We start from the raw sequence: 27,797 nt of genomic DNA, 5'->3' as shown, positions 1-27,797 counted from the left end.
GAATGATATAACAGAAGGTAGCTTTTTTGAATATGGGATATTAATTTAAACATACCTCGGACATTAACTTAAACATACCTCGAACCTCCTGGTTTATACAATTGTGCTATTTGTTTGAAAGGTAAAATAAATAAGGGGTTTTTTTCCATGAAGAAGAATGTATTTTCCGTTACTATCCCTGGAAGCGTTCAAAAACGAGCAAATGCGGCACTTGTGGTTTAGCAGGCGTGGTGGTATTCAGTCAAAGATTGGACTTGATGAACTCGGAGGTCTTTTCCGAGCTTCGTAATTCTAGGGTTTGTCCAAGGAGGTGCTCCTTCCAGGCGGGCGCCAGGGCCGTGCATTGCCGGGGACGGGCGGTCGGGACGGCGGTGACCCCAGCAACGGGGAGGCTCAGACGCGGAGACAGTCGTTCTTGAGGCGGCCGAGGGGAGCTCAGACGCGGAGACAGTCGTTCTTGAGGCGGCTGAGCGGGCTCAGATGCGGAGACAGTCGTTCTTGAGGCGGCTGAGGGGAGCTCAGACGCGGAGACAGTCGTTCTTGAGGCGGCTGAGCGGGCTCAGACGCGGAGATAGTCGTTCTTGAGGCGGCTGAGGGGAGCTCAGACGCGGAGACAGTCGTTCTTGAGGCGGCTGAGCGGGCTCAGACGCGGAGATAGTCGTTCTTGAGGCGGCTGAGGCGGGCGCCGTGGCTGCGCACCGTCAGCGCCAGCAGGTCGTACTTGTCGCGCAGCCCGCTGGAGACGTGGCGGGTCTCGCGGAGCAGGGCGCGGGCGTGCAGCAGCAGCCCCAGGAAGCTGTCGCCCAGGCGGGACTCCTCCCGGCCGCCCTGCTCCTGGCCCTGCCGGAATTTGCCCTCCAGCTCGCTCAGCGAGCGGTCCGAGCTGGAGTAGGCGTCGCTGATCTGGGCGGACTCGCGGCGCAGGTAGGCGCCGTAGCTCTCCTCCCCGTCCAGGTCGTAGGAGATGCTCCTGCCGATGCCCTCCAGCACCCGGCCCGCGTCCTCCACCTGCCGGCCCAGCACCGTCAGCTCCTCGCGCAGGGTGAGCCCGCCGCCCGGCGCCGCCGCCGCGCCGCACCGCCGCTGCTCGCTCACCCGGAACAGCAGCTGGCACCGCTCGGGATCGTCGTTCTCCTCGTAGTCCCCATCAGGGACGAAGTAGTGGTGCAGGCTCCCGTTGGACATCTCGGGGTACAGTGGCCCCTCGAAGTACCCGCGGCAGAGGCTGCAGAGCCCCAGCAGCCACGCCAAGCGCACAAGGAGCGGCATGCTGCGGCCGGCGCGCAGCCTAGGGCCGCCCGTGCCGCATGGGGCTCCCCGCCCCGCCTGGGCTGCAATGCGGGCCGAGCACGGCAGCGCGGCCGGAGGGCTGGCGGCGCTCTGGGGCCGGCCTCACCGCGCCGCCCTTAAGAGCCGCGGCCCCGCCGAGGGGGAAGCGGCCCCGCGCCGAGCCCGACAGGGCCGGGCCACCCCCGCCCCGGGCAGCGGCCGCAGGGCCCGCGAGCACCGCCCCCGGGGCTGCCGCACGGGCGGGGAGGGAGCGAGACGCGTACACTGCTCGGCTCTCAACAGAAAACTCCGTAAACCTGACCTCCACTCTTCTTCCCCTTAGAAACGACGGCTTTGCTGACAGCCTGATCTATGCAGCGCCTCAAATGCACGACTTGCGACAGAAGAACTTCTCCAAGTTGCTCAGGCACATAGTTGGTCATTGATAAAAAATTTGGATGGGAAAAAGATGCAGGATCAAGTAGAAACTGTAAAGCAATAAAGTTTGATAGGGTAAGATGGGAAAATGAAACACAAATATGCTCTTAAACAAGATGTCTGATGTGTTTAGGTAAAACCCCATTACAGTGCATCTTATGGGGCTGACTTTGTAAGAAGCGTTTGTTTTCATTAAACAGTATTTTGGGTGAATCTAGTAGCAGAATTGTGGCACAGCTGAACTGTGCGCATGACTTTTAGAAATCTATCTTTATCATTTTTGAGTTGTTAAATCAAGGTGGGATCACGAAAAGAAAGGGTCTGTAAAGTTACCAACTCCTTTCATATCATTTTTCCTCCTTCATGGAAAAAAATCACCACCTAGCAAAGATTATACCAAATCCTGCAGTCTGGATTGGGAGAGGTTTACATGCAACAATATTTATGTTGCCTCTATAAAATAAGTACTTTAACTGTCATCTTGACACTTTCTGCATGTTGTAGATAACTATGGTGCTTACAGTTAATTTAGTTGGGAAAATAAGCCAGACCAGCTTTTTTTCACTATTATTCTGGGCATTGTAGATTAAAGGCTTATGGGGCTCAGGGGCCTTTGGGTCTACAATTTCTTATGCTGCCATTCATTTTAGACACCTATAATTCAAACACTGTCTTGATCCCCTTCCCTCACATCAGCTTCTTCTGTAACCACAAGCTATCCTGTCTCTGGGCACATGTGAAGCAAATAATAGCTGTAGAGACCAGCTCCTCATCTTAATTTCAAGTGTACTGAGCTCCACAAGCTGCTCCTTTCTTTGCTGACTGTTCCTTGAGGGAAGGCACCTATTCCCATGTGTCTGGTAGGTTCTTGGGAGCTCAGGGATAAACTTAACGGCAAGGCCCGGCCCTTTAATGTAAGACACAAAGTTACTGAGAGCAAGCTTTCACCTGTGTGTGGCCTTTAATAAATACTCCATGGTAACCTGTGATATCAGTGTGCCTGGGTATTGATTTTGGAGCCTACTGCAGCACTTCACATAAGCTCAGATGGTCATAAGATTTACACCAAGAGACAAAAGCAAAAAATAAACCAACCAGTCAGACAACCAACAAAAAACTAACCAGAGACAGCAAGAGCAATAACTGAAGCCTTCATCTACTTAATTGATTTAAGGTAGTCTCTGCAAGTTCTGGAGTCCTTTGAAATCACAAACACCTCAAGATGAGAAATATTTTCAGTGTCTAGGCAGCTGGTGCGAAGCCCAGCTAGACAAGCTATTGTAACAGAAGCACTCCATTCATTTGGAAACATTTTAAATTTGTAATTAAGTTCACAAAACACTCACATAAATAAGTTGGATTAGACTAAGTCTTTCAGCTTTCTATAACATGTTTAAAGCTTATTCAATTGAGGCTGTTTGGTGTTTGTCCTTGGTCTCTGTTGGCCAACAGGGGCTCCTTGAAACAATTTCTATTCCCAGGGTGCTCTTGTTTCACCTAATGTTTTGTTTGCATTCCTGGTCTTTGCCGATCATGGTACATAGTCTCCATCCATTTCCACCCAGGCTGGTATAACTGACAGCCAGCTGGTTTGGCTCATACTTGGGTTCTAGTGGACTTCCATTTTGATGTCTCCTCATGGAAGTAATGGACTGTAAATCACCCAGCTATGGCTTTGTCAGCATGGTTATGCTTTCAGCAGTGCCACAGAGAGTAAAAAACCCCTAGCTTTAGTGACTATGTCGTCTCTTTGTACATTTAGAGACTGAGTATATGCTCTTGCCAGCGACAGCTGCTGCCTGCCACTGCTGTTTTCAATCGGGCTCACATTATCCAGGTTTACTTTAAATTTTATATCCAAATAGTCTCACCCCAATGGAAGGCAGACTTGGAATGTCTATTTTTTAAGGAAGTCTGCAATTCGAGATCTGCAGTCTTAGTTACTCAGGGGGCATAGGTTTGGAAAAACTGGAACTTGATGAAAGATACACAACAGCCTGATATAAGGCAATACCTATTATGGGTCAGGATTACAAAGGAACAGAATACTAAGTTTTAACATCATCAAATGGTGGAAAAGATGAAGACTCACACTGACAGAACAAGACTGTGAATGAGTAGCCACCATCCATTCCAAAATCACACCTAAAGGACAAAAGTCTCAAGACTGCAATGATATAATCTAATATGAATACCCTTAAGCTGTCCACGAAACCATGAAATGGTACAAATGAAAATCAGTTGTTTTTTTTTTTCTGAAAGACATGTACTGAAAGTAACAATTACCTTTCTCTATGAAGACTTCAGTTGAAGGGTCTGAAATCTTCATCACAGTTAACAGCAGCAGACACACCACAGCAAAGGCTGAAGGAAAAACAAAAAAAAATCAGTCGGTGTAGAACTTTGTAAAGTAATTTCTGGCAATAGCTGGAAGTTTAGAGGACAATAAAACTGAAGGAAGACAGAAGGAAATTGATCAGAAGTACCAGAAACCTGGGATGCAGAGAACCGGGGAAATGAGCAAGGGCTTTCCTGTTGGATGTTGCATTTTCTGCTAGGAGTCCATAGGGATTGCTGCATGACATCAGATATATGGGGAGCTTTTGGGATGCATCCAAGAAACAGATCTTCCTTGTGGCACGCTCCCATGAAGGCCCTCATTTAAATCCTGGCATTGTCAAAAGACTGCTTGATTTCAGTATTTTATCCTCCATGCCTGCTCAAGCATTTAAAAGTTCCTTCTGTATAAATGAGGAAAAAGTACAGGAAGCAAAAAATAAAGCAGCCTACTGGTACTGTTGTCTTACAAATACTTGGCATTATATACTCTGCTGTGGTAAAGCCACTGTTTTTCCACTGAACAACATTTTAAACAAAGTTTAGAATAACATAAAGAACTGCAGAATTTACTCTGCATAACCTGCTTATGCAGCACCAAAATCAGGCTCCAGCCCAGAAATTGCCTATAAACAGATGGCAAATGCACAGTTCAGCACTGGATTTCAGGTGATTTCAGTTGTATACAATTTCTTCTGCAAGCTATGCTTCATCTTTGGTTTTTGGCTCACATGTAGTTGCTATTTCTGTTGTAGATCATGGTAAATGTTGCAACATCAGAATATTTCAGCTGTAAATGGCTCTTTATTCAGAGAACAGAAATATGTTATATGGTCCTAAAGGCCCCACAGGCTTCAGAGTATAAACGTTTTCTGACTACTGGCTTCTGTTTTCCTGCTATGAACAGTACTATGCCTTTACATTAAGAAACCTTGTTTTAAAACAGGACTAAAAAGTATATGTATGTAATTTCTAATTGGAGGGTGCAGTGCTAAATGCTCAAATGGCATCAAGTGAGGGGGAGGTATGAAATAGTCCATGAAGGAGTAATGCCAGGAGTTTTTGTAGGAAAATTGCCATAAGAACATACCAGAAATTCTATAAAGTGAAAAAAGGTTTGGGAAATGAAGCTTTTATAAGGCATTTAGTATTCATTCAGTATAACTTTGCAATACAGCAGAAATTCAGAATCAGTATGCTGAAGCACAAACCATACTGAGTATTCCAGGACCAGAAGAATGTCTGAGGTTTCACTGAAATTTGAATTTGAAAACATTTTGAATTTCTCAAAAAGGCATATTTAATTCAGAATTGGAACAGCTGACCAACAGATAACTCAAAAACAAATTTGTAGAGAAAATAACTTTAATGTTAGCTTGTTTAAGCTACCTGGTCATGATAACCCTTTTCTCCTTCAGAAGCGTCAGGCTGAAACCACATCTATATCTGGGCACAGAATCCTTTGAGTCCATTAGCACTGGCCTGTCTTGGATAAACATTACAGAAAACCAAATTAAAAAAACACAAGTAGCTCTAGATGGATTGGGTATGAGGATGAATGTGAATACAACTAATGGAAAAGGTCTGTCAGGCTGTTTGTCTCAGAAGAGTTTGCAATTAATATTGAACCTACTTCAGTTTTAGCCAACACCAAAATGACCTTGGCCTCGGCAAAAAAATATGGGAAAAGATTTTACCAAAGCCTTTCTCTGTAGTGGGTGCTGGTTTACTTTATGGAAATATCATTTCCTTAAAGCAGAAAACTGAGGCTGTGCTCAGTTTGCTTTTATAAAGTGAAGCGATGCATCTGGATGCTTCCTAAGAAGGGAAAAGGTTAAAAGAGAGTTGAAGCAGGATAAATATGTACTGGTATTTTAGTAGTGGAGTTTCTGCCTGTTGATGAAAAATCCTGAACCCCAAGAGGGATATTGCTAGCATCTCTTCGGCAAGGTTCCTGAAGTGGAAATAATAACACTTCCTCACTGGAAATGAAAACACTTAAAAAACATCATTGCTGGCCAGCACATGGAGAAATTTTCCACTTACTGTAAATGTGGCTTGTTACAGAGACAGCATATCATGCTTTTAACATGATGGTTTGATTTTCAATCCTTTCTGTGTTATTTTTAATGTTCTCTGTAAGCATGAAAACACTGCATGTGGAAACACATACTTTGCAGTTGTTACAGAAACATAGTTCACTAATTATTCATAAAAGATACTTTCTCCTTCCATCTAACCTGTTAGGAGTAAAATAAGATTTTAAAACCCCTAAAGTTTCTTTTTCCTTCTCTCCCTGCCTCACAAAGTAGGGAAAGCTTACAATCTGACACGTCCTTCTCAGGCAAAGGTAGTATAGAATTTAAATAAAAGCCTTGGAAGAAATTTAGAAGAGTCTGGTGAGGAAATGCTGATGTCATCTCCAATGGGATTAATCCATTTATACAGTTTCTCAGGTTTTGTAGATCTGTGATCTAATGTATTCATTTGAGGCAAGGTCTTGAGGACATAAATTTTCTGAAAGCTGGATTTCACCAGGTCTGTTTTTCAGGTCAAATCCCCAACAATTTAAACACACTAAAGAATTTCCAGTTTTACCAGCCTTGCAAGGATAGTATTTTCTGATTTATACGTAATCTTATATATTAAGATCATGCATGAATTTCTGAATAAAAGCTAGATCCTGACATGTTTATACTGGTTATTCATCAAATTTCCTCTCCTCACTAATCTTTTAAAGTCTTCGCTCATGAATTTAAAGGGGGAGCCTACCTGTAACCAAATGCATGTAGTTTTATTAAACATGTCTCCACAGAGGATTAGCCTTCCTGCCTGAGGTAAAACTCAAATATATGTAATAGTATCCTCTGTGCAGATAAAAGTAAGATGAGATGGGAAATGTAAAAAAATACATATGATTTAACTAGTTTAATCTCCTCTCAGCCATATCTTTCCAATTGTAGCATAAAAAGAATAACCCCTACCCCATTCTTCTATAGTAAAATTCACTTGTATTCACAGATCTATTTTTTAGGAGTTTGTATCCTAACACATTCACTCAGATTTTTATTTAGTTGTTTTTAACAGGATATTAAACTTAAAACTAGTCAGACATTGTATGTGAGCAGCATAAACCCAGACATATGGTTTCAATTCAAATATACCAAAATCTTTGTGTTAAAAAAAAAAAACAAACAAAAAAAAACCAAAACATTCCCTTTACCAAACATTTTTATAAAATTCTACTAGAAAAAGCAGGTGAAGGAATTACTTACAGTCAGCTGTATATTTATTTTTGTGCAGCCATGGTTGACTATTCCACAGGTTTTTAATGACTCAGTGCACACAGAGCGCTCATTCAGCAGCCTGAACAGTGTGTTATTCTCCCATGCTTGAGGCTGGAGCAGAATGTCTATATGGAATTTCTACCTCCTACTACAATTTATGACTTTTATTTGGAATGGCGTAGCTTAGGAATTGGCATTCAAGGTTATTTCCTCGTGGCTTTGCAGATCCTTCAATAGATGCTGGTGAGATTTGCCTCTGCAGCTCGACCTGGAGCCCCAGCATGGTTGTTTGCCCTGACTCTGAACCACAGTGTATGGGATGCTTCTCAGAGCTGCAGGAATATGACCTGCCTGCTTCCACATTTATGGCCAAAAAGCAAAGACCTATGGCCAGCTTTAAAGTCTGGGGGCTAGTTTAGGCTTAGGAAATATTACAGCTCCTCCAGCTTGGTTGCCTTGGATGAGAAAGCCCCACTGGGTGTCACTCACAGCCTCTGAACGTGATGTTTGGGCTCAAATATAAGTTTGTTCAGGTTTTTTAATCCCACTGTTGTTCATGCTCCCAGAAATTGTGCCAGCTGTGCAAGCTTTTTGTGTCTTTTCTGGGTGCTGAAAAGTCTGAGGCAGCAGTGCTGTAGTACCTTGACAAATTTGGAAGGGTTTCCCATAAGATTAGATAGGTGATGCCTGAGTGTCAATATGCAAAAGGGTCTCCCAAACACACAGAAGCACACAGAAAAGTAGATTCCCTTTAGTAACAGAATGCTTCAGTTTCACAGTAAGCAGCTTTGGAGCCATTTTAACAATTTCCTATTCAGAGCCCTAAGAAGGTTCAGCAAAATCAAAGCGATGCTATGACAACTGTTTGAAATTAAAATTAAGAGGGTATATTCAAAAAGAAGTAGTATCTGAAAGGCAAGACAGGACAATCCACCCTCTCCACTGGAGTAGCCCGGAGTAAACCTCTGTGGTTAAATGCTGTCACACTGTAGTTTGGGTTGGAGGGGACGTTTAAAGGTCATTTAGCCCAGCCTGCCTGCATGGAATAGTGACCCACATTGCAGCAGTTTGTGGAGAGCTGTTGCCTGTGGCATGGACTCACACTGGAGAAGTTTGTGGATGACTGTTTTCTGTGGGAGACAACATCATAGAGCATTTTCTACCATCCACAGGTCAGCGCAGAGGTAAAGTGCTGGCCATTTCCTTCCTTCAGTAATGTCCAAAACCAGCTGTACCTTCAGATCTGCAACCTGGCTTGATCCACCTTGTCCCTTGAAAGCTTCTGGCACTCACTGTGTAGGTCTCCATATAGAAGTTTTCTATTTCTAATGTGTTCCTACAGTATGTCAGCAACGACCAGTGAAGAGAGTGCATCGCTATTTGGATTCTGGCAGTTGATTAGATGGTGGGGCACCCCCAGCACATGTCACCTTCTCTTCTTCCTCTGATGACAAAAGTCCAAAGTTTTCACCTTCAGGCCACTTTGTGATGAATTCCAAGATTCCTGGGCAATTGGGGTTTCCAATTCAAACTGGCTGTATGATCAGCACGACTCCACGTAGCATCAGTGGCATGATGTGAGGAAGGGACTTTCTTGGATTTTTTCCAGTACACTTGGGTTTGATTATTTTGTTTTGTTTGTTTGCTTTGAGGTTTTTTTTCTTCAGGAAACTATTACTTTATCTTGTTTAAGCTTTAGTTTAAACTATTGTATTTCCTCAAATGATTCTTTCTTACATTTCTTACATCCAATCAATGTTTTGAATTATTGTACCACAGCTTCAGGCTCATGTAACCAGATGTGGAGGATCAGGGATGAGCATGTAAGAACATTTTTTCTCCAACATTCTGACTGACAGTTCTGACTGGAAAGTTGTGATTGGATAAGAAGTCCCCTCCAGAGTAGTGGCAGCACTGTGCTGATCCAACTTTTTTTCTGTCTTCAGGCTTATGCTCATTGCATCTGCATCAACTTTCCCCATGCCAACTCAGTTCCTGGAGGGCTTGAAATGGCTGGTGCGGACCAAATGGCATGAAAAATCCAGTTTTCATGAGAGGCATGCAGCAAGTTAACTATAAAAGGAAGTAGATCAGTCCCCCTCTGTTTTTCCTCCCTTTCTCTTTGTCTCACTACCTCAGATCTGGACCACCCATGCAGCAGGACCAACACAGGATCTAAGACCTGGTGATCTTTTTTCTCCTTTCTCTCTCCTCTGCATTTATTTCTCTCCTGTCTTGCTTTGTCTTAAAGTCTGGCTATCATATTATACCCATGATTTTATTCAGAAGTTTGTTTGTGGGAGTTGGGATCTTGTTGAAATGTGTTGTAAAAATTAAGGGCTTGTGAGCCAAGGCTTATGAGCCAAGGCTTTTGAGAGCAAGTAGTGGGCTAGCTGCCAGAGTTAAAACAATTCTACAGTAAAGCAGAAGATTCCCTGACACATGGACTGGTGTGTTTGTTCAACCTGACAAGAATTTATAATGAACATCATGCCCCCTATCAAGTGGGTCATGACACCAGGAAATAAAGCTGTAGCACTCTAGCTGCATAATAAAATTCCCTATAGACATACAAGGTTGTGGTAAGACAAGTATTTCCTTTTTTTTTTTTTTTTTTTTTTTTTTTTTGCAATTATTGTCACACCTATACTTGACCAGATCTAGTAGATGCTGGCATTTTCACTATGACAGCGCTGCTGGGATACAAAGCAGGGATAAATGGAAGAGGTAAAGACGGGACTACTTGTCATACTTTACATATCAGGGAAGAAAAAACCCTCTAGGCAACATAATCCTGTGTTTAAATCCTCAGCTACAAAGGACAGAGCTTCAGTAAAGATTCAGCACAAACCAAATGAACAAAAAGTATCAGGTTGAGGTCATATAATTTTTCTAAATGCATTGAGGAATGCTCATGTTCAGTTTTCCCAGCCTGTCTCTCAGTGGTGGCAGCTTCCACTAGTCAGGGATTGCAGAGCATTTTTGCTTCTAAGGTCAGCTGTTTCTGGGACATAAAGTCAGTTTTGCCTCGAGATCTGGTATGCAGTGTTTGGAATGCTGAGGATAGTGTGAGTCTGCTGAATATCAGGAGGCTCAGAGAGCCTTCAACTATATAAATGCCCAAACTCTGATTTATTCTTAGGCTTAACAAATTCTAGCAATTTTGGTGTGTGCAGATCCCTTGATCTTATCCAGGCCACCAAAGAGCCTCCCCATCTCCTACAGGGCTTTGGCTCCCTGGGCAGGGCAGTGCATGTCAGCATCACAGCCACTCATATACACAAAAAAGGTTTGTATCTGCGACTCTCAGCACAAAAAAATGGCATCATGTGGTCTAGCTGGGAAGACAGGAGTAAAACAAAACCTTCTACTTCAGCAGTTTGTGCCTGAATATCTTTCCTCTTTATACAGAAAACTCAAAATTGGCTCCAGACAAACACCCTCACAGAAAACTTCTTGTCTCAGTGAAATTTTGTGCTTTGACAGTGCAGACATACAAAAAAATATGTCTTTTTATCAGCAAGATAACCCTACTAGTGCTACTTTGTCCTCACTGCCATATTTTGCAGGAAATGTTTAGTCTGTTTGTATCTGTTTATGGAAAGAACAGGAATTTCCACAGAAAGAGAAAAAAAGAACAGCAAACTGGGAAAAGGCTTTTTTTGTCAGCATTACAATATTAATAGTGCTTGCCATTTCACTCAGCAATAAATAACAACACGTTTGTTTCTTAAAAACAAAAGGCAGCAAGAACACACCCTTAGCCAAAACCATCCCAGGCAGAAAGGCCAAATTTCCCTAAGTGCAAGACCACATTGATTCCACGTCTAAGCACTCCTCAGCATTTGCAGAAAGCAACAGATCTTTTTCAGAGAGTTACTTTTATGTAAATGACAGTTACTATACCACAAAAGTTAGGGCAGGCAAAACATTCTCATTACTTTTACCATCAAAATGCCCAAGCACTGGCAAAACAATTCGATTTAACTTTGCCACAGGCATGGGATGTACTAAATAGTTGCTCACAATGTCAGCAGACTCCTCCTTTGCCAGAAATATTAGGTACAAACCCACAAGGGTTGAAACCCTTGAAAGGGTTGAAACCCTTGAAGGGTTGCCTAATGACATTTGGCAAACAGATGTAACACACATATTGAGCTTTGGGACTTATAAATATGTCCATGTTTCTATTGATACCTTTTCCGGATCCATAGCAGCAACAGCACACAAGGGTGAGAAATCAAGAGGTGCCACCTGACATTGGCTCCATGCCTTCGGCACAATGGGTGTCCTTCAACAGATAAAAGCAGATAATGGGCCCCATACATCTCTTAAAACACAATAATTCTTCCATGCTTGGGGTATCAAACACATCACAGGTATTACCCATTCCCCAACAGGGCAAGCAATAGTCTAAAGGACACATTTCACATGAAGAAACACGCTACAAAAACAAAAGAGGGAGAATCTAATAGGCATGCTCCCTCAAGAGCAGCCTGACAAAGCAACCTATGTTTTAAATTTTTTGAATCTCTCCAGTAGAGATGACTTAACTGCACATAAAAGGCTTCTGGGTCAGACCGCTAATTGAGAAGGAGTTTGCTCAGAAGTTACACACAAGGATGTCACAGTGATCAATGGAAAGGTCCAATTCCACTGTGAGCCTGGGGAAGAGGCTATGGGTGTGATTCTTTACCTTCAGGACCGTACTGGCTTCCAGCAAGATAGATCAAACCCAGCCAAGGATGACAACAATGAACCTCTTTGTCTTTCTACTGCTGTGCTGCCATCAAATGGAAGAAGGGACAATCTGCTGGACCCACATCATTTAACCTCTGCTGTTCTGTTTCAGCCTCTGACCTGGTGAGATCCAGAGCTTCCCATCAGCACCAATGGAACAGAATGGACAGGAGGAACTTGGCTTCCTCCCCTGGGTCAGGATACATAGAGTATTAACACTACTTTTGTTACTGATTTACCGCCTATCTGCTTAACATGGAATCAAACAAATGCCTCTTGACCTTTACCTTGTGCTAACTTTTCTGTGCAATTGCATTTGATATATGCACACTCAGACAATGCAAGAAAATTGACTTCTACTACATCGCCAGCCATTCTGTCTGCTTCCAACTAACCTGTGGATGCCCTCCACCCCATTTCCCCAAATGTCATTTTACATCCATCTCCAATATAGGGCATTTGGAATGGATATCATGCACAGGACAGCAGCCACAACAGCAGTTCTTATAGTATGGGAGGGTAATTGATTGGGGACCACATGGTATCTTGAAAGACAATGGGACCAATACAACCATTCCCCCATCCCAAAAGGCAAACCACAGTATTGCTTGGCATGGTGGTGGGATAGCCAGATCATTAATTCAGTATTATTGAGGTAATAATCAGTCCCGTGTGCGCAAACAGTTGTGGAAAAAGTTGTTGCCTGCTTATGGCAATAGGATATACCAAGTAAAATTAGATAAGAATGCTACAATTGCTACTTCAACACTGCAAGAGGAACAATTACTAATAACTTGTACTGCATACCTGTATGTTTTTGCTTTAGTTAATGATTTCTTGATAGAATATAGAAATGGTTTGGTTTTTTATCTGCTGATTCTTTTGTTTTCAACTCATGCATAATCTATGGAGATATGTGTAACTATTCTGTCCTTCTTCTATTTAAAAGATGATTTAAAATTTGGGTACCTGTAAATCCGACTCAGTCTTGGGAAGGACAGGATGGTCTCTCACAATTGGCTCAACTAGTACAAGAGGACATCCAAATGAGTTTGCAAATTTCTGGGTTGGTTAATCTTTGCTATTGTTTGTGTTGCAATAATATTAACCACAGCCTCTGTGGCTGTCACTGCCTTAAATCATTCCATTCAAACTTCTCACACTATGGGACAAATTAACTAATATCACAAAGCAGTTACAAAGACAAGAAAACATTGATAAAGAAATAACAGCCATATTAGATGCCTTGGAAAGTGCTCTTATGAGGGTAGGCAAGAGAGTTGAGGCCCAAAAAACTCACCTATCCCTGCACTGTGATTGGGAAGATATCCATAATTCCTTATGTGTCACTCCCCTTCCATGGAATGACATGGAACACAATTGGGAGACAGTTAAAAACCACCTCCAAGGGGCCCTTGATAAGGCCTTACAACAGAATATACAGCCACTTCACACTCAATTAAAAGATCAACTCACAACTTTACAAACTCTGCAGGAACAAAAGGTGTTGACAGATCTGAAAAATGATCTCTCTTGGTTAAATCAAAAAAATTGGTTTTCTGGGATAAATTTATGAGTTTGGGTTTTTATTGGACTGAGTTGTCTAGCAATAATATTGTTTTTAGTCTTCTGTCTTGTCCTTTTTAAAATAATCGAGCTGTTAAAAGCACGCAAAAACAAGTAATGGTTACCTTAGCCTTAACTATTACTCCTTTAAAAAGAAAAGGGGGAAGTGAAAAGAAATAGCAGAGCCTGGCACTGCAGAAAATTCCTGGGAAGCATGAGACAAAGTAGATTACACACTGAGAGCAGGAAAGGCATCCTCTTTCTTCAAAGCCTGCAAACCTTGAGGAAACTAACAGTCAGGCCAATGGATTCATTACAGGCCTGCAGCCAGTTGTGTTCAAAGGACTGAACAAAGATTCTCACTCTGTGTGTAAATACTGCCTTAACTCTGCAATAAACTGGTTCATTTTGCTTTCAGCTTGTGAGTCTCGTTTTCATATGCTGTAACCTATAAATGTTCTTTCTAACCCGAGTCATTCTATGATGTAAGTGGAATTCAAGTAAAGAATAACATTGTGCTATACTAGATTCAGAATTCAAACACAAGTGTTAACACAGGAACAGAATCAGACAAAAATATAGAAAAGAAATTGGACCTGAAATGCTTCATTGGAGTGCCTCATCTTCAACATGTTTTCACTGAACCCAAGACAGGAATTTGCAGCTCCCCATAAGAGCAGTTTCTCAATGCTATGGCAATTATTCCCAGGTGAGGTCTAGACACTGCAAACAAACACGACTCATTAGCAGCAGGTTTAAGAATGACTACTCATCTGAGTGTCTAAAAGAGCCACTTGGCTAAAAAGAGAGTTGAATTTAGTTTGATTTCACTCAAGGTAGACTTTGAGAAAACATAATTTCCTGGAAGCTTGAAACCTGGCGTCTCAGGGACCTTCAGAAGGGAATTTTGGATCCCTGAGGATAGTCCCTGGCTGCTGTGGTGGCTGATGTGTGTAATCCTTTCCATTACCTGACTGCATGCCGGCTTTTGCAGGATAAAGCTGTCAAAGAATGACACCTCAAAATGTTTTATGAAGAATTTTGCGGGAAATAATATTTTATGAAATCCTCAATCAAAGTAAGAAACTGTCTAAATTTACTAATAGATCATCCCTCAAAGGAAAATTGGTTTTTACTTAGTTCCCAGAATTAATGGAACATTTTTATCCCTAGTTTAGGTCTACTGTGATATTCCATAAAATACCTGGAACATTTTGCTTATGAATTTGTGATATTTCCAATTTCTGATTGGGCCACTTTTCCTTTGTTAATTTTCTTAATGCAACCAGTGGAGACTAAAAGACAAGAGTCCTTTATCTTAAAACATGTAAAAATTGAAGTGTCACTTAAACTAAGTACAGCAGCCAGATCAAATCACTCAACTATCAACTATTTTTCCATCTCTACAATAAGACTGCTACACTGCATTTCATTCTTTGATTAATACTGTTCTAATAACATTTGGAACACTATAAATCTTAGAACCACAGAATAGTTTGGCTTGAAAGGGACCATAAAGATCATCTAGTTCCAACTGCCCTGCCATGGGCACAACACCTTCCACTAGACCAGAGCCCCATCCAACCTGCCTTGAACATTTCCAGGGATGTGGCAGCCACAGCTTCTCTGGGAAACTTGTTCCAGTGGGTCACCATCCTCACAGCAAAAAAATTCCTCCTAATATCTAACAAGTTGGAGAAAATGTAATACAAAGATATTGTGGATTACAAAGATATCTTTTGGTGCCAGTAATGACTATTTGAAAATCCTAAATATGTTACAGTAATGGTTGTTAGTTACCATCAAAGCAATGTTACCATTAGTTGTTAGTTACCATTTTACAGAGCAGGGGTAAAATTAAAGAAAGAAAGTGTTACAAAAATACCAGACAGCATTGCTGAGGGGAGATGAAAATGGAGGATGGAGCAGGGTGGAAAGTTACAGACACAGTTATAACAATATTTAAAATTCCAGGGAGAAATTGCTGTGGCTACTCCCAGGATGGAATGTGGTCAGCAGGCCCAACTTCTCACACACAGTGCATGCTGAGGGGGCCTAAATAGAGGGTGGAGTGAAGTGGAAACACCAAGCTCAGGCTCTGCCAAAATTCTTGCAAAAGGGGATGCTAGGTGATACCTGGTACCTGATTAGTCACATAGCACGTGTCAAATAAGGGAGGAAGAAGATTTCTTGCTGTTGAACCAGCGGCCATGGTGAGATCACAGACATCTATCCCCATTCCCAAAGGTTACTTCAGATGCAATGCAGATGTTTCCCACCTCCAAGGCACGACCACCCCACATGGAACGTGATATACCACTGGTAATTCAAGGTGTACCAAAGCACAAAAATTACTATCAAAGTAGTAAGATTAAAAAGTGCAGAAGATAGGGAAGACTCAATTGATGGTTCTGGCATCAGCTGACAGGCAGAACATATCTCCACCACCACAGGGACACCTGTGGGGTAAGAACTGCAGTCTGTGTGCAGATCACTTAGCTCAGGCTAGGCTTTTCAGTAATTAGATCTTGTTAGTATATTGCTTAGAATAGATTTTTTTTTCAGCCAGATACTATCACCTTCAATCTTAAAACCTTAACAGTTTTCTGTTATATTAATAATGCGTGTTCCATAAATTGTCACATGTGAGTCCTTCAAGGAGGCTACCAGTTGCCCGCAGTAGATAACATAGTTGACTGTGGAGACCTGGGAGGGGGTGTCTCTTACCCTGAATCTTCCCTGAGGCACCACAAACCAATTAAAGGTGTGGAGACTTGGGAGGAGGTCCTTCTGTCTCCGTGTGACCCTGAACTGCCCTCTGACTCCCCAGACTTTTTAGTGAAGGGCCCCCAAAACTGGAGTCTAACATATTTGGTTGTGCACAAGGGTCTCAGCTGACCCAAGGCACTGACAGACTAATCAAACACAAAGGGTTTGAGAAAATCTCCTCTTTCACATGACAAGTTCTTTGAATTTACATGACACAGTTCATGCAAACATTATAGTGACTTGCCAGAAAACAAAATAATAGCCAAGATTGAAATAGCGAATATAGTGAATTGGAACAAAAATTGCTAAAAATTGCTAAATATTGCGAAGAAGAATTCATCCTTTAGAAACAGCCAAAATATGTAGCTCACATATTACTGTTTTCTTCGAAGGTAGGCATAATAATTCAGTTTTGAGCTAGGTCTTTATTGACTCAGCTAGACTGACAAATGTCTTTAATATTTTAAAGTACATTGATGATTTTCTGATATAAACTAAAGAGAACCCCTTATTTTCTTGTGATTTATTAATTGTCTATAAAGACAAAATATACATCATTGATGAGCATCATCTGCTTCCACTCTCTCGTAAGATGATGCAGTTCAGTTATTGCAAAACTCATTTATGTGACACCTAATAAGTTAGGTGACTGCTAACTTAAAACTGTGTGAAGAAAGACATGTTAAAACTGTTTCCTTTTACTGTGCATTTTAGTTCACAGTTCTTTTTCCCCTTTTCATTTTAGTATGAAAAGGGGAAAAAGAACACACTTTCATTGTCCAGAAAGCAGATTAAATTCTCATTAAATCCTCCTCCTCCTTATATTTTAAGCTAAGTTAAACATTTCAACTGACGTAAATCCTGAAATTCAAACCAAATTAAATTATCAAGAGTGAATTTTTAATGATTGTGACAAGCCCCTTACATGCACTAAACAGAGCTGCAAAAATGCAGGATCTAAACTAACTTACAAGAATGGCAGATTTCCACTACAAATAATGTTTTTCTTAATGACTGATGTCAATCTTGCTTTATGGTTCCAAAAGAGTCAAATTGCTCAAACCCCCCACACTATGATTTTGTAATTTGTTATTGTAAGAAAATACTTATTAATGATTTTAAGGGAAAAGTCTTACTTGTAAAGTAATCAGCAAGCATTACATAATCCAAGATAAGTCTTCTCCTTCCAGAAATGCTTAAGTGTTGCTAAGGTGGAACACCAGGTGCTTCTATTGTAGTAAAATACAAATACCCATCTTCAACAAGACAGCTTATTGAGTTCTTACAGAGCTGTTCTTGGAACCAACATAATTTAATATTTTCATAAGTGATTTTGCCACAGAGAGCCAGAGGATACTAACTAAATATGATGGTGCCCTAAAACAAGAAGACATAATTAATATAAGGAGGATAAAGAAGAATTTACAACTTGCAAGCAGAATCAGGATAAAATTTGGCAAAAATATGTGCTCTGGAACTAAGAGCAAGAATTTCTGTCTTGAGTTTGGAACTAACAAATTAAAGGCAGAAGAGGAGAAAAATCTTTGGATATTAATTGATCACAGGATAACTAAATCACTCTATTACAGCTGTGGAAGAATCTGAAAGGAGTCCATTCTATTTCAACCAAGATATTTGGGATAGAAATAAATAAGTATTAGTGTGATTGTATTAGTTGGACTAATGTACTTTGCAGTGTGCTAGCAGAAATTTCGTGTTTGAGCAAGATAATTTCAAATTTTAAAAAAAACCCAACAAAAAGCAAGAAATATCTGTCTTATGACACAGACTGGAAGACATTGCATTAAGGCTATGAAAATAAAGCCTGAGAAGCAATATAGTTACTTTCTATAAATGCACTATGAGCTCATAGGAACATATGAGAACAATTTAGGCTAAATGACTATATATGTCCACATACATACAGCAAATAGACATAAAATGGAGGGAAATGAGCCATCAAAGAAAAAGAGTTCTTAAGTATCCTCCCAGTAAATCTCCACAGGCCAAGGACTGATAGAACTCAGAAATTAGGTTTGAGCAAATCGTGGAAGTAATTGTGTGCAGTGGCTGACCCTCAGAACACGGTGCTGCTTTCTGTGAGCAAAAGGGCTCATGGATGGACTCTGAGGCCGAGTGTTTGCTGAATTCATTTGGATGAGTAGAGAAAAGCCCAGGAACTAACCAGCACAATTCAACAACTCAGGAAGATGCACAGTGGCTGCTCATCAGGAAAGCAGCTGTCCCAGGGCACATGGAAAAACCAGTGGGGAGCTAGGTCTTTATTGACTCACTTAGCTAGACTGATATATGTCTTTAATACTTTAAAGTACATTGATGATTTTCTGATATAGACTAAAGGCATTCGGATATAGACTAAAGACATTCAGCAATTTTAATCACTGCCATTCATCCCTATAGACTAGGGATGAATGGTAGTGGTTAAAATTGCTGAATGCTGTGACACTACTGGGTGGGATAGTGCCACATGGACTGGCACACACAGGAGGGGCAGGAGGGGACTGGAAGGGGAGGTGAGTTACAGCTGGCTGGAAAATCAACCAGAAAAGGGTATCTGCCAGTTGTGTCCTTTTTATTTTCCAGCTGCTTGACTTGGAGACCTGAACTTAATCTTGAAAATTCACTCACTTATAAAACCAACTCTAAGATTTCTTGCACTAAGCACTTCAAAATACTGTGTAAGTTAGGTTCTCAGACCTCAACTGGGTTCAGTCTTCAACTGCAAACAGTCAGCATCTTCTATAAAAACCCTTCACATGAATGTTTCTTTTCCAGTTGAACAAACATTTCATTTAAGGATTCTACACTAAAGATTCACACTATTTTAGGCATTTCCCTAGTAAAACACTATCCGTATTCCTTAAGTGTACTTTGTTTCTTGGCCAACTTTTCAGGAAAACCTCAACCTCAGCATACATTATCACAGCTGAGGTATCTATACCACATATATACAATGTCTAATTTAACTGATGCCAGTTCTTACTTTCAGTAACAGTACAGGGAGATAAGTCACTCCTTTTCAGAAAAATCCTGTTGTAGGTGGGGTTTTTTGGTTTTAAAATATAGGGAAATACTGAAGGAATGTTTCTCTGATGCCTTCTGAAAGACCATGCCATGCCTTATATATACATACCTACTTCCATCTTTTTTCCCCTTGCATATTCATTGTCCATTCAAAACAGGCATTACTGTAGTTCTTCCCAAACTTTAGGTCAAAATTTATTTGGTACATCTGTTATGGTGGTTAGTAAAACCTCTCAATTAAAAAGTCATGTAGACAAGTAAACAGTTATATTTCTATTTGTGGAAGGCAGTTTAGTTGGAAAATGGCCAAAAAGAAAATACCTGCTCCACTGTATTTTACAGTCAAAGCTTCTGAAAAGCGTGAAGAGTGTGATTACAAAGATATCACAATAGATGTTTTATGTATTCAGAAGATGCTGCAGCTGAGTAGTTGGCTGTGAATCCCTTGCTGGGTGACAGGTCCCAGAGCAGAAAGGGCTTGCAGGGATAGCTTGGGGGGCTCAGCTGGGGACGGCACACAATGGCTGTCGAAATAATTGAACTGACACACAAAAAGTGCTGCCTGGGAAAGAAGGAAGTGACAAGGGAGGCTTAGAGAAGAGGAGAAGCAGCAGTAAGCAGCATCACCACTGGTGGCAAGAGGTGAGACCCTGAAGGAATCTCTGAGTGTCACACACATATTCTTTGTCATGCCTGCATGCTGAGGGTAGGTGGAGATGGCTTGACTTAGAAGGAAGCACACAGATGGGACCTGGAGAAGTAGTAAACTTCCTAAATAGCTATCTTGTAATGCAGCTAAAGCTGGCACAACTCCCATCTACAGCAGTTGCACACTGGCAGCTGACCAAGCTGCTTCAGCCTCACTGTCCATAAAAAGTTCTCTGACAATATTCAAACACAAGCCAGCTTCTGACTGCCCAGGTAAGTGTTCTTCTGGGTGAACACAGACCACAGAAAGACCTTGCAGGAGTTTTGAGAAGATTTAGTAGTGCTCACTCTCTTGTCCATGTCATCACCCGAGCAGTTTTTTCCTTGGCAATATCTTTAGACCTTTGGAATCTGTACTCTGCTTGGGACTGAGCACGTAGGTCCAAAAAGCACTTGTGTCCTGACTATCTGCAGTGGCCAGACTCTATCCACAATCACCAAAAGGGATGCAGCTAGAGAAGTTAAATCCAAATCTCAGAAATAAAGTGATAATATATTAGGAATTTATATGTAATACAGCATTATATATTACATAAACCCATATCAACAGCAGTCCCCCAATTTCTCGTGCCTTCCCAAAAGAATAGTAGCACTAGACAGAGTTCCTTATCTTTGCCAAGAATGATTGAACAATCCTGCATTGCTCCTTTTCTACTCTGAGTTTTTCTCCTCAGGAAAAAAAGCCCTGTCCTTGGTTAAAATTATCAAATAAATTACATTGTTTTGATTTGGCCATGTGTGCTGATAATTAGGAATCTGGATTCTCTTTTGATAAAGTTTGTTTGCAGCAATGAAAATGTAGGATTGCAACAATTAACCTGCAAGTTACTGCAAATTTGTCTGCAAGTTACTTTCTGTAATAAAATGTGGACTGATTTTGCCTCTCTGGTAAGCTTACTTAATTGGTTGTTTAACAAACTATGTAACTATAACTAAAATTGTATGCAAGCTTTACCAATGAATTCAACTGGCTGAAATTCTTTTCTTGTTCTGCTTGAACATCTAGTTAACACAGCTGGTTAGAAACTTCTCTATGTGTATTTGTGCAAATGTGGTTTTAGCTAATTTCTAGTTAGCATGATTTTAGTTGTAGCAAAGTAATCTATGGTGTCTAGACCTTCTTTCCCACATGACTCCAGTATGGATGGTTTTGACCAGCACAATTCCAGCCTGTGTAATTTATACATCTGCAGTGTATTTTCTCTGCATGCAGACCAAGTTCCTGTGTAGATGGATCTCTGCCAAAGAATTTTTCCAGTCCTTGTTTGATCACTCAAGCCATGATTCTAATACCAGCTCACTTCTTACTACAAACTGACAGGAACCAATCATAAATTTGTTAAAAACTATCCACTGAAATTATAACAAAATCATCTTTCTTTTTATTAGTCTGGTTTTATGCTTTTGTTGGTATTTTAAATTTGCAATGAAATGTTGTCAAGCTATTTCTCAGTGCTAGAAGAAGAATTCTTTGCCATTTCTTAGCTTCCTTTTGATTTCTTGCAATGGCTGTTGAAACAATTCAATTGAACCTGAATATATGGAATGCCAGATGGCAATTTGTTTCAGGCAATTCTGCACAGACAGTTTTAAATGTATTGCCCAAACCAAACAGATTTAAAAGATTCTTTAAAATTTGATTTTAAAATAAAATATGAATGATAATGCAAGTCTAAATTCTAATGTCATTTCACCTGTAGATTTTGCCCATTTTGGAGAAAAAGTATTAAACTGATTGACTTTTTAAAAAGTAACAGAACTACTACTACTGGATTTGCTTTAGTCTGAGATTTTATGTGCCTTGATTTCACCTTGGGCCCACTTAAACAGTGTGGAGACAATGTTTGATGACCAAAATACACAAAGAATTTTATCTAAAATATGGTTGAAAAGGACATCAAATTCAGCCTTAGAGCTTGGTCTTGACACATTTTTCAGTAGTTCATTCAGAGGGACATATTGCATTTAATTCTCTGAGTTGTGACCCTTGGAAACAGAATTTAGGTCCTGTTGGTGCCTACCTTTTTAGGATCCTCCTGTAACTCCCACAGTACCAGAATCAGTAGCTCACATTGAAGCTCATTTTCAAGGGCTGCAACACTTTTTGTTAATCGAGCAGCAGAACCACTTTCTATTTGATGTTTCACCCCAAAGAAAAGGAGAAAGGTAACTTACATGATGCTGAGATCATGTTCCACTTCCAGGGTAGTGACTGCTTGAATCATTAGACAAAGAGAGGCAATGTGTGTCTGAAGATATATTTACTGTGACTCCTTTCCCCATCTCCAGAGCCAAGCACTGCATTCCAGTCCTAATGTGCCTTGCTGCATTTTATCAACACTTTTTGCCAAATCTCTGAAGCTCCTCTGGGGTTTCTTGAGTGGCGCAGGATGCCGAGATACAGCAGATACCTTTCCTGTGAGATTTCTGCTGTCTTTTGACAGGCTCAGGAGCTCTGAGCCCTATTAACCCTTTTTTGCTCACTGTGTCTTACCATCCTTTCAGCCTCCGTGAAGGACCAGAAACAAACATGCTTTGTCTCAAATGTTCTGTTAGGACAGGAAAGGTGTAATTGCAAAAGAGGGTCCCAGGGAGGGGTGCAGACCTGTTCTGAATCAACATCCTGCTCCACCCCTTGGGATTCCTGCTCAGTCCACTGTCCCTCTACTTGCTTCCTGGAGAAAGGCTCAAAGGGGCTGTCTGCACACGGGCAAACAAACAGCAGGAAAAATCTAGTTTGCATCAGAGGTATACACCAAGGTAACTGTAAAAGGAAGTGGATCAGGCCCCCTTGTGCTCTTTTTCTTCCCTTTATCTTTGACTCTTACCCCAGCTCTGGACCATCCATGTGGCAGGACCAATGTAGTAGCTAAGGTGATATTCATTGTTCTCTTTCTCTCTCTTCTGTCTTTATGTCTATCCTTCCTTGCTTTGCCTGTGGAAAGAACAGCTATCATATCCTACCCCAGACTCCATCCTGAAGTTTGTTGCTAGAGGAGCTTGTGGAAGTGTGTTGGGTTTGTTCCAGTACCTTTGAAAAGCAGTGTTGTGGCTTATGCCAGCACCTTTGAGAAGTGCTGTAGTGTGGCCTCTTAGCCGGCAGCTTTGAATTGTGGGATTTGAGAGCTTATTAAAATGTAATGTAAAAAGTAAGAGTGTATTAGCCACTGCTTTTAATAAGTGTTAAAACTTAAGGGGTTGATAACCAATGCCTTATGTGTCTAAATAGTGGTCTGGTTGCTGAATCTAAAGCAGATATATAATAGAAGCATCAGAGTTCTTTGACACATAATATCATAATATGTTCAGCATGAGGAGGACCTAGAACAAAGATCGTGCCCCATTCCAGTGGGTCGTAACAGCCTCCAAAGCAGCCCTTCTGCAGCATGTGAGACTCCATTAAGCTCTCAAACAGCTATTTCCTATTTCATGATCTTCTGACACCAGTATCAGCAGCATTGAGTGGTCCTGGAACAGGCTTTTCCAGGAAAACAGGATTAGTTTCATTAGCCATCCTCATTTCAGCTTCAGGGTGGCATGTGGAAAATCCATGTCACTAAGAAGGCTACAGAGCTTTTGCCATGGTTTAAAGAACTTGCTCCTTATGGATATTTCTTTTCCAACTTATTGTACTGCTGGTGCAGTTTTCCAGCCTTACAAAGCCTAGGTACCAGTCATCTCCTCCTCAAATCTGCTTTTCAAGACACACATTCTGCTCTTGGGATTCAGAAAGAGCCACCTGCATCTTGATGTCTGAGAATGCTATGTACTTATATATATGTACATGTCCACATACAGTTATACATATATATGCATATATATAATGCAAAACATCATCCTGTAGCCATCCCTAAATGGAAAATATTCTGATAGCTCACAATTACTTGAATGAATGAATTACCAGAAATCATATAATTTTTATTTTAATCACAAACATATTGCTTCACAGCAGAATTACAAGCCATGTTTTTCATGATACAACACATGAAGGATGAGCCATATGTCTGCAAAACAAGGCATGTAAGTTGCTATGTAGAAGCAGAATCTTTGATTTTAAATATAACTCACAAGAATTCTTGTGTACTTAGTCATTCCTAGCCTTTCCTACTTGGAAGCAAAACACACTGGGGTCAGATTCAGCCACAGCTCAAGATAACATAACACAGATTAGTTCAATGTGGTTACATTAGTAGGGACCCTTTTTGAAATCTCAAGACAAAAGCTTGTAGTACAGATTATTTCAAGTGATAAACTCCACTGTACTGCTGTGTGGCATGCAGGAACAGAGTTCTTCCTCTACTGCAGCCACCCACCCTCCAGCAACTTGTCCCTTACTAGACAGATCCATGCAATTTCCCTATTCAGGTGAAAGTTTATACCTCTTGGCAAGCCATAAAACCTTCCTCTTTTGGGGCAGCGCAGGTAGTTTGAAACAAGAGGATTCTTTCTTTTCCTTTGCTTCAATGATATATATTCCTTTGGCACAAGAGGAAGGCAGTCTCCCTGTGGCCCCACAGCTTGTCCCACGGGCTGCACTCAGAGACAGAAGGAGATTTCTTCCCTCTTGGTGCAGCACCAGCTAAACACAAGGGCTGCACTATTAGCAAATTTCTCTTTTCCACAGATCCTCTTTTACTGTTAAGCCCTCCCTGGGGTCTTGCCAAGGTACCATTCTGGACTTACAAGTTTTTTGATAGAAAAGGTAAAAATTGTATTTAGAGAGACAACAGATATTCATATAAACACAGACTTCCAGATATCTTTGGATGTCACAGAAAATGGAATTCCTTCCTTTCTTGACCTGCCTCCAAACTTGGAAACAGTTTCCAGAAATAAGGAAGTTTTTGGTTATTCTACAAACTTCTAAGATACAACCACCGAAGTAAAATGAAAAAAGACTCTACTTCAGAAAATGTGAGATCATATTTTTGTGTGTGGCCCACAGAGCCTTGAATTTTTGTTAGCCTTTAGAAAGGATTTATCACTCATGCCGATGGAACAGCCTCAGAGCCTGGATGCACAGAAATCACAATGCCCACTCCAAATGTACTTTCTATTAAAATTAGTTTCACTTGGGAATTCTTGTTTTCAAACAAGTTAATTGCACACAAACTGTGAAAACTTGCAGCTCAAGATAAAACTGAGTCTCAAGCACCAAAGTGGTTAAATTGCACTGAGAGTGCCAGTGATCCAATCAGCCAGAAGCAAAGGGATGGGGCTTTAATCCTGGTCTCAACCTGTTGTCCCTCAGTGGACAGACCAGTGCCAGAAGAGGCAGGAGCATCTGTAAGACAACAGTGACAGCCTCAGAGCTGTCACACAAGTGATGTCAGCCCTGGCCTCGTGGACAAGACTGTCCCCTCTCCAGCCCTTTCCAAGGGAGGGGAGAACCACTCCTCCTCAACAGCCCAGCTCCTCAAATCTGCCCCTCCTTTCTCTCAAGATAGAAGGATACCAAAAGTGAGAACCTCTGGGTACTTCTGTTGTATTTCATACAATAATGTAGAGGGGATGCCACCTGATGTTAGAAAAAATTATACCATATTAAGCCTCATTGCAAGCTACTAGTCATCCATCAGGATGGTACAGCTTCACAGCAGATCAAAGCATACTAGTGGCTTTGCAATTTAAGCCTCAGGTTTATAATAGCCTGATCACAGGCTGAAATCCCAGAAGTGTCAACTCTTCTCCTGGAAAGAGAAGATTAGTATTTTGCAGGTGGTTTTCATACTCATTTCAAATAGGATATAGCTTTAAAAAATAAAATGTGTCTTTATGTGTGTCATTACAAAGTACTTTCTTTAGAAGGGAAGGAGATTGATTTTATTTTCACCTTCTACTTGCTTTCAAAGCTCAGATGAACAAACACTTGGGAAACCTAAAGCAATCCCCCAAATTCCATATGCATGTACATGTTTATACACGTGTATGTGCATGCATGACACTGTATTAACACTCTTTAAGAATAAGTTATTGTTCCTTATATTGAGTAGGATAGCCAAGACTTCAATACAATACTTCCAGGCTTCAAAACAATACTTCAAGGCTTCAATACTCTTGCAGATTAGACAGCAATTCATTTGGGATCAAGTCCCCAAGAGTACAGAAGGCCTTGCAGATACTGCATGACATGTGTTGCAATCCTGTGCAGGAGTCCAAGTGGACATTCAGACACTGCACATTTCTCCCAGAGTACCAGTTACACTATCTATGTTCCCTTCCCATTAATGGATCCCCTGACAAGGTCCCAGCCACAGCTCTTAGATATGTGAAAGCAGAAGTGGGAGACGTCAGAAAGTCTGAGCTCAGTTTGTAGGGGCTTATCCATCTGGCAGGCAGCCTCATCCTAATGGGAAATCATCTCACATTTGGCCAGCAACCTCAGGGGCAAGATGCCAAAGCACAGAGGATATTTCCTCAGCAGCAGATAAGCTGATGGCTGATCATAGTCCTTCCACTGCCAGCTCTTCACTTGCTTCATGTCTTATGAGAAGAGCTCCCACAGCTGCCTTGCCCTCCTATTAGCTAGGTGGCTGACTGACACTCCATTATGTTGCAGGAGATTTAAATTCAGTTTCCTGCCACAGGAGCTTTTGTCACTGAAAAGTGGAATGTGCTTATATGTCCTCCTTTCTTTTTATCTTCAAATTTCAAGGCAAAGTTGTACTGCCTGGTCAGCCCTACAAATCCCTTTTTTTAAAATCTACCCTTCTTCAAACTCATCTTGCACAAACAGCACTTTGAACACTGTTGTTGAATTGCTGCTCAAATAAAGGAGCTATGGCACAAAGTTGTAATTCCCCACAAACATACAAAACATTACTGCATTACTGCAACATGTAAGTGAAGCAATTTCCAGTCTCTCATTTATTCTTACATTCTTAGAAAATTTCATTTCTTTAAGTTGCAAGTCAAAATTTAAGGGGCTGAAACTAATATCAAATCGCTGTTTTCCCTTGACACTGAAATGATATGTTATCTGTAATGCACTAAACATGTCACAACATGAAATTTTACACCACTACAGGGCTGCCATACATTATTCATTAAGGGCAGAAGTTTCTAATAACACGACTATGTGCACTTCTATCATCTTTTCTAATGACAATAATTTTCTGAAGGCAGTAGGGCAACTTCACAGGGTAAAATTTCACATATCTTTGCAGTTTAAAGGCCTAATTAATTATACAAATTTCTAAGTTCATAAAGGCAAACAAGTCAAACTTCCATTTACTTTTTACAGCAACGACAGAGCATGATCAAGATCTGCTGGTGTTACTTGACTAGATTCATCCCAGCTCCCCTGTGCTGAGAGATCCCTGAGTACATCTCTGACGAAGGTCTCTGTGACCTAGTACAGGATGGGACACACAGCTGCTGGAAGAGTTTGTATTCTACAAGAATGGAATTCCGTGGGGCAAACTGAACCTCTCATCAAATACAAGCAACTTCCCACCACTCCCTGTCCAAAGTGCTATGACTGTGCGGGTTAAAGTTGCTCTCTATAGGGTTTGGGTAAGTTTGTTGTAGACAAATATATCCTAAAGAGTAAGGATGGTGATAGTAATTAATTTCCCATTGCCTAATATACTCTTTGGGGATCACAACATAACAAAAACACATATAAATGTTCCAAAC

General features: G+C 41.1%; 2 protein-coding genes across 3 annotated transcripts in view; both read right to left on the bottom strand.

Moving 5' to 3' along the window:
* The window catches only part of BBOX1 (gamma-butyrobetaine hydroxylase 1), an 84,674-nt gene that overhangs the window by 25,121 nt on the left and 31,756 nt on the right, over window positions 1–27,797 (bottom strand). For both annotated transcript variants that reach the window (XM_058026580.1, XM_058026581.1), the window contains exon 5: window positions 3,994–4,071. The gene's annotated coding sequence lies outside the window, so the exon portion shown is untranslated. The remainder of the gene's footprint in view (window positions 1–3,993; window positions 4,072–27,797) is intronic.
* FIBIN (fin bud initiation factor homolog) lies at window positions 573–1,315 on the bottom strand. Its single transcript, XM_058026582.1, has one exon. The coding sequence runs from the start codon at window positions 1,267–1,269 to the stop codon at window positions 643–645; it is 627 nt and encodes a 208-aa protein (XP_057882565.1). The 5' UTR covers window positions 1,270–1,315; the 3' UTR covers window positions 573–642.

This window comes from Melospiza georgiana, chromosome 6 (assembly GCF_028018845.1).
Source record: "Melospiza georgiana isolate bMelGeo1 chromosome 6, bMelGeo1.pri, whole genome shotgun sequence".
NCBI classification, from domain to species: domain Eukaryota; kingdom Metazoa; phylum Chordata; class Aves; order Passeriformes; family Passerellidae; genus Melospiza; species Melospiza georgiana.
Note: the sequence above shows the minus strand (reverse complement) of the source record. Positions and strands in the feature narration are given on the sequence as shown.

Coding starts and splice junctions, on each gene's coding strand:
- FIBIN (XM_058026582.1), bottom strand. CDS start 1,269: ATGCCGCTCCTTGTGCGCTTGGCGTGGCTGCTGGGGCTCTGCAGCCTC.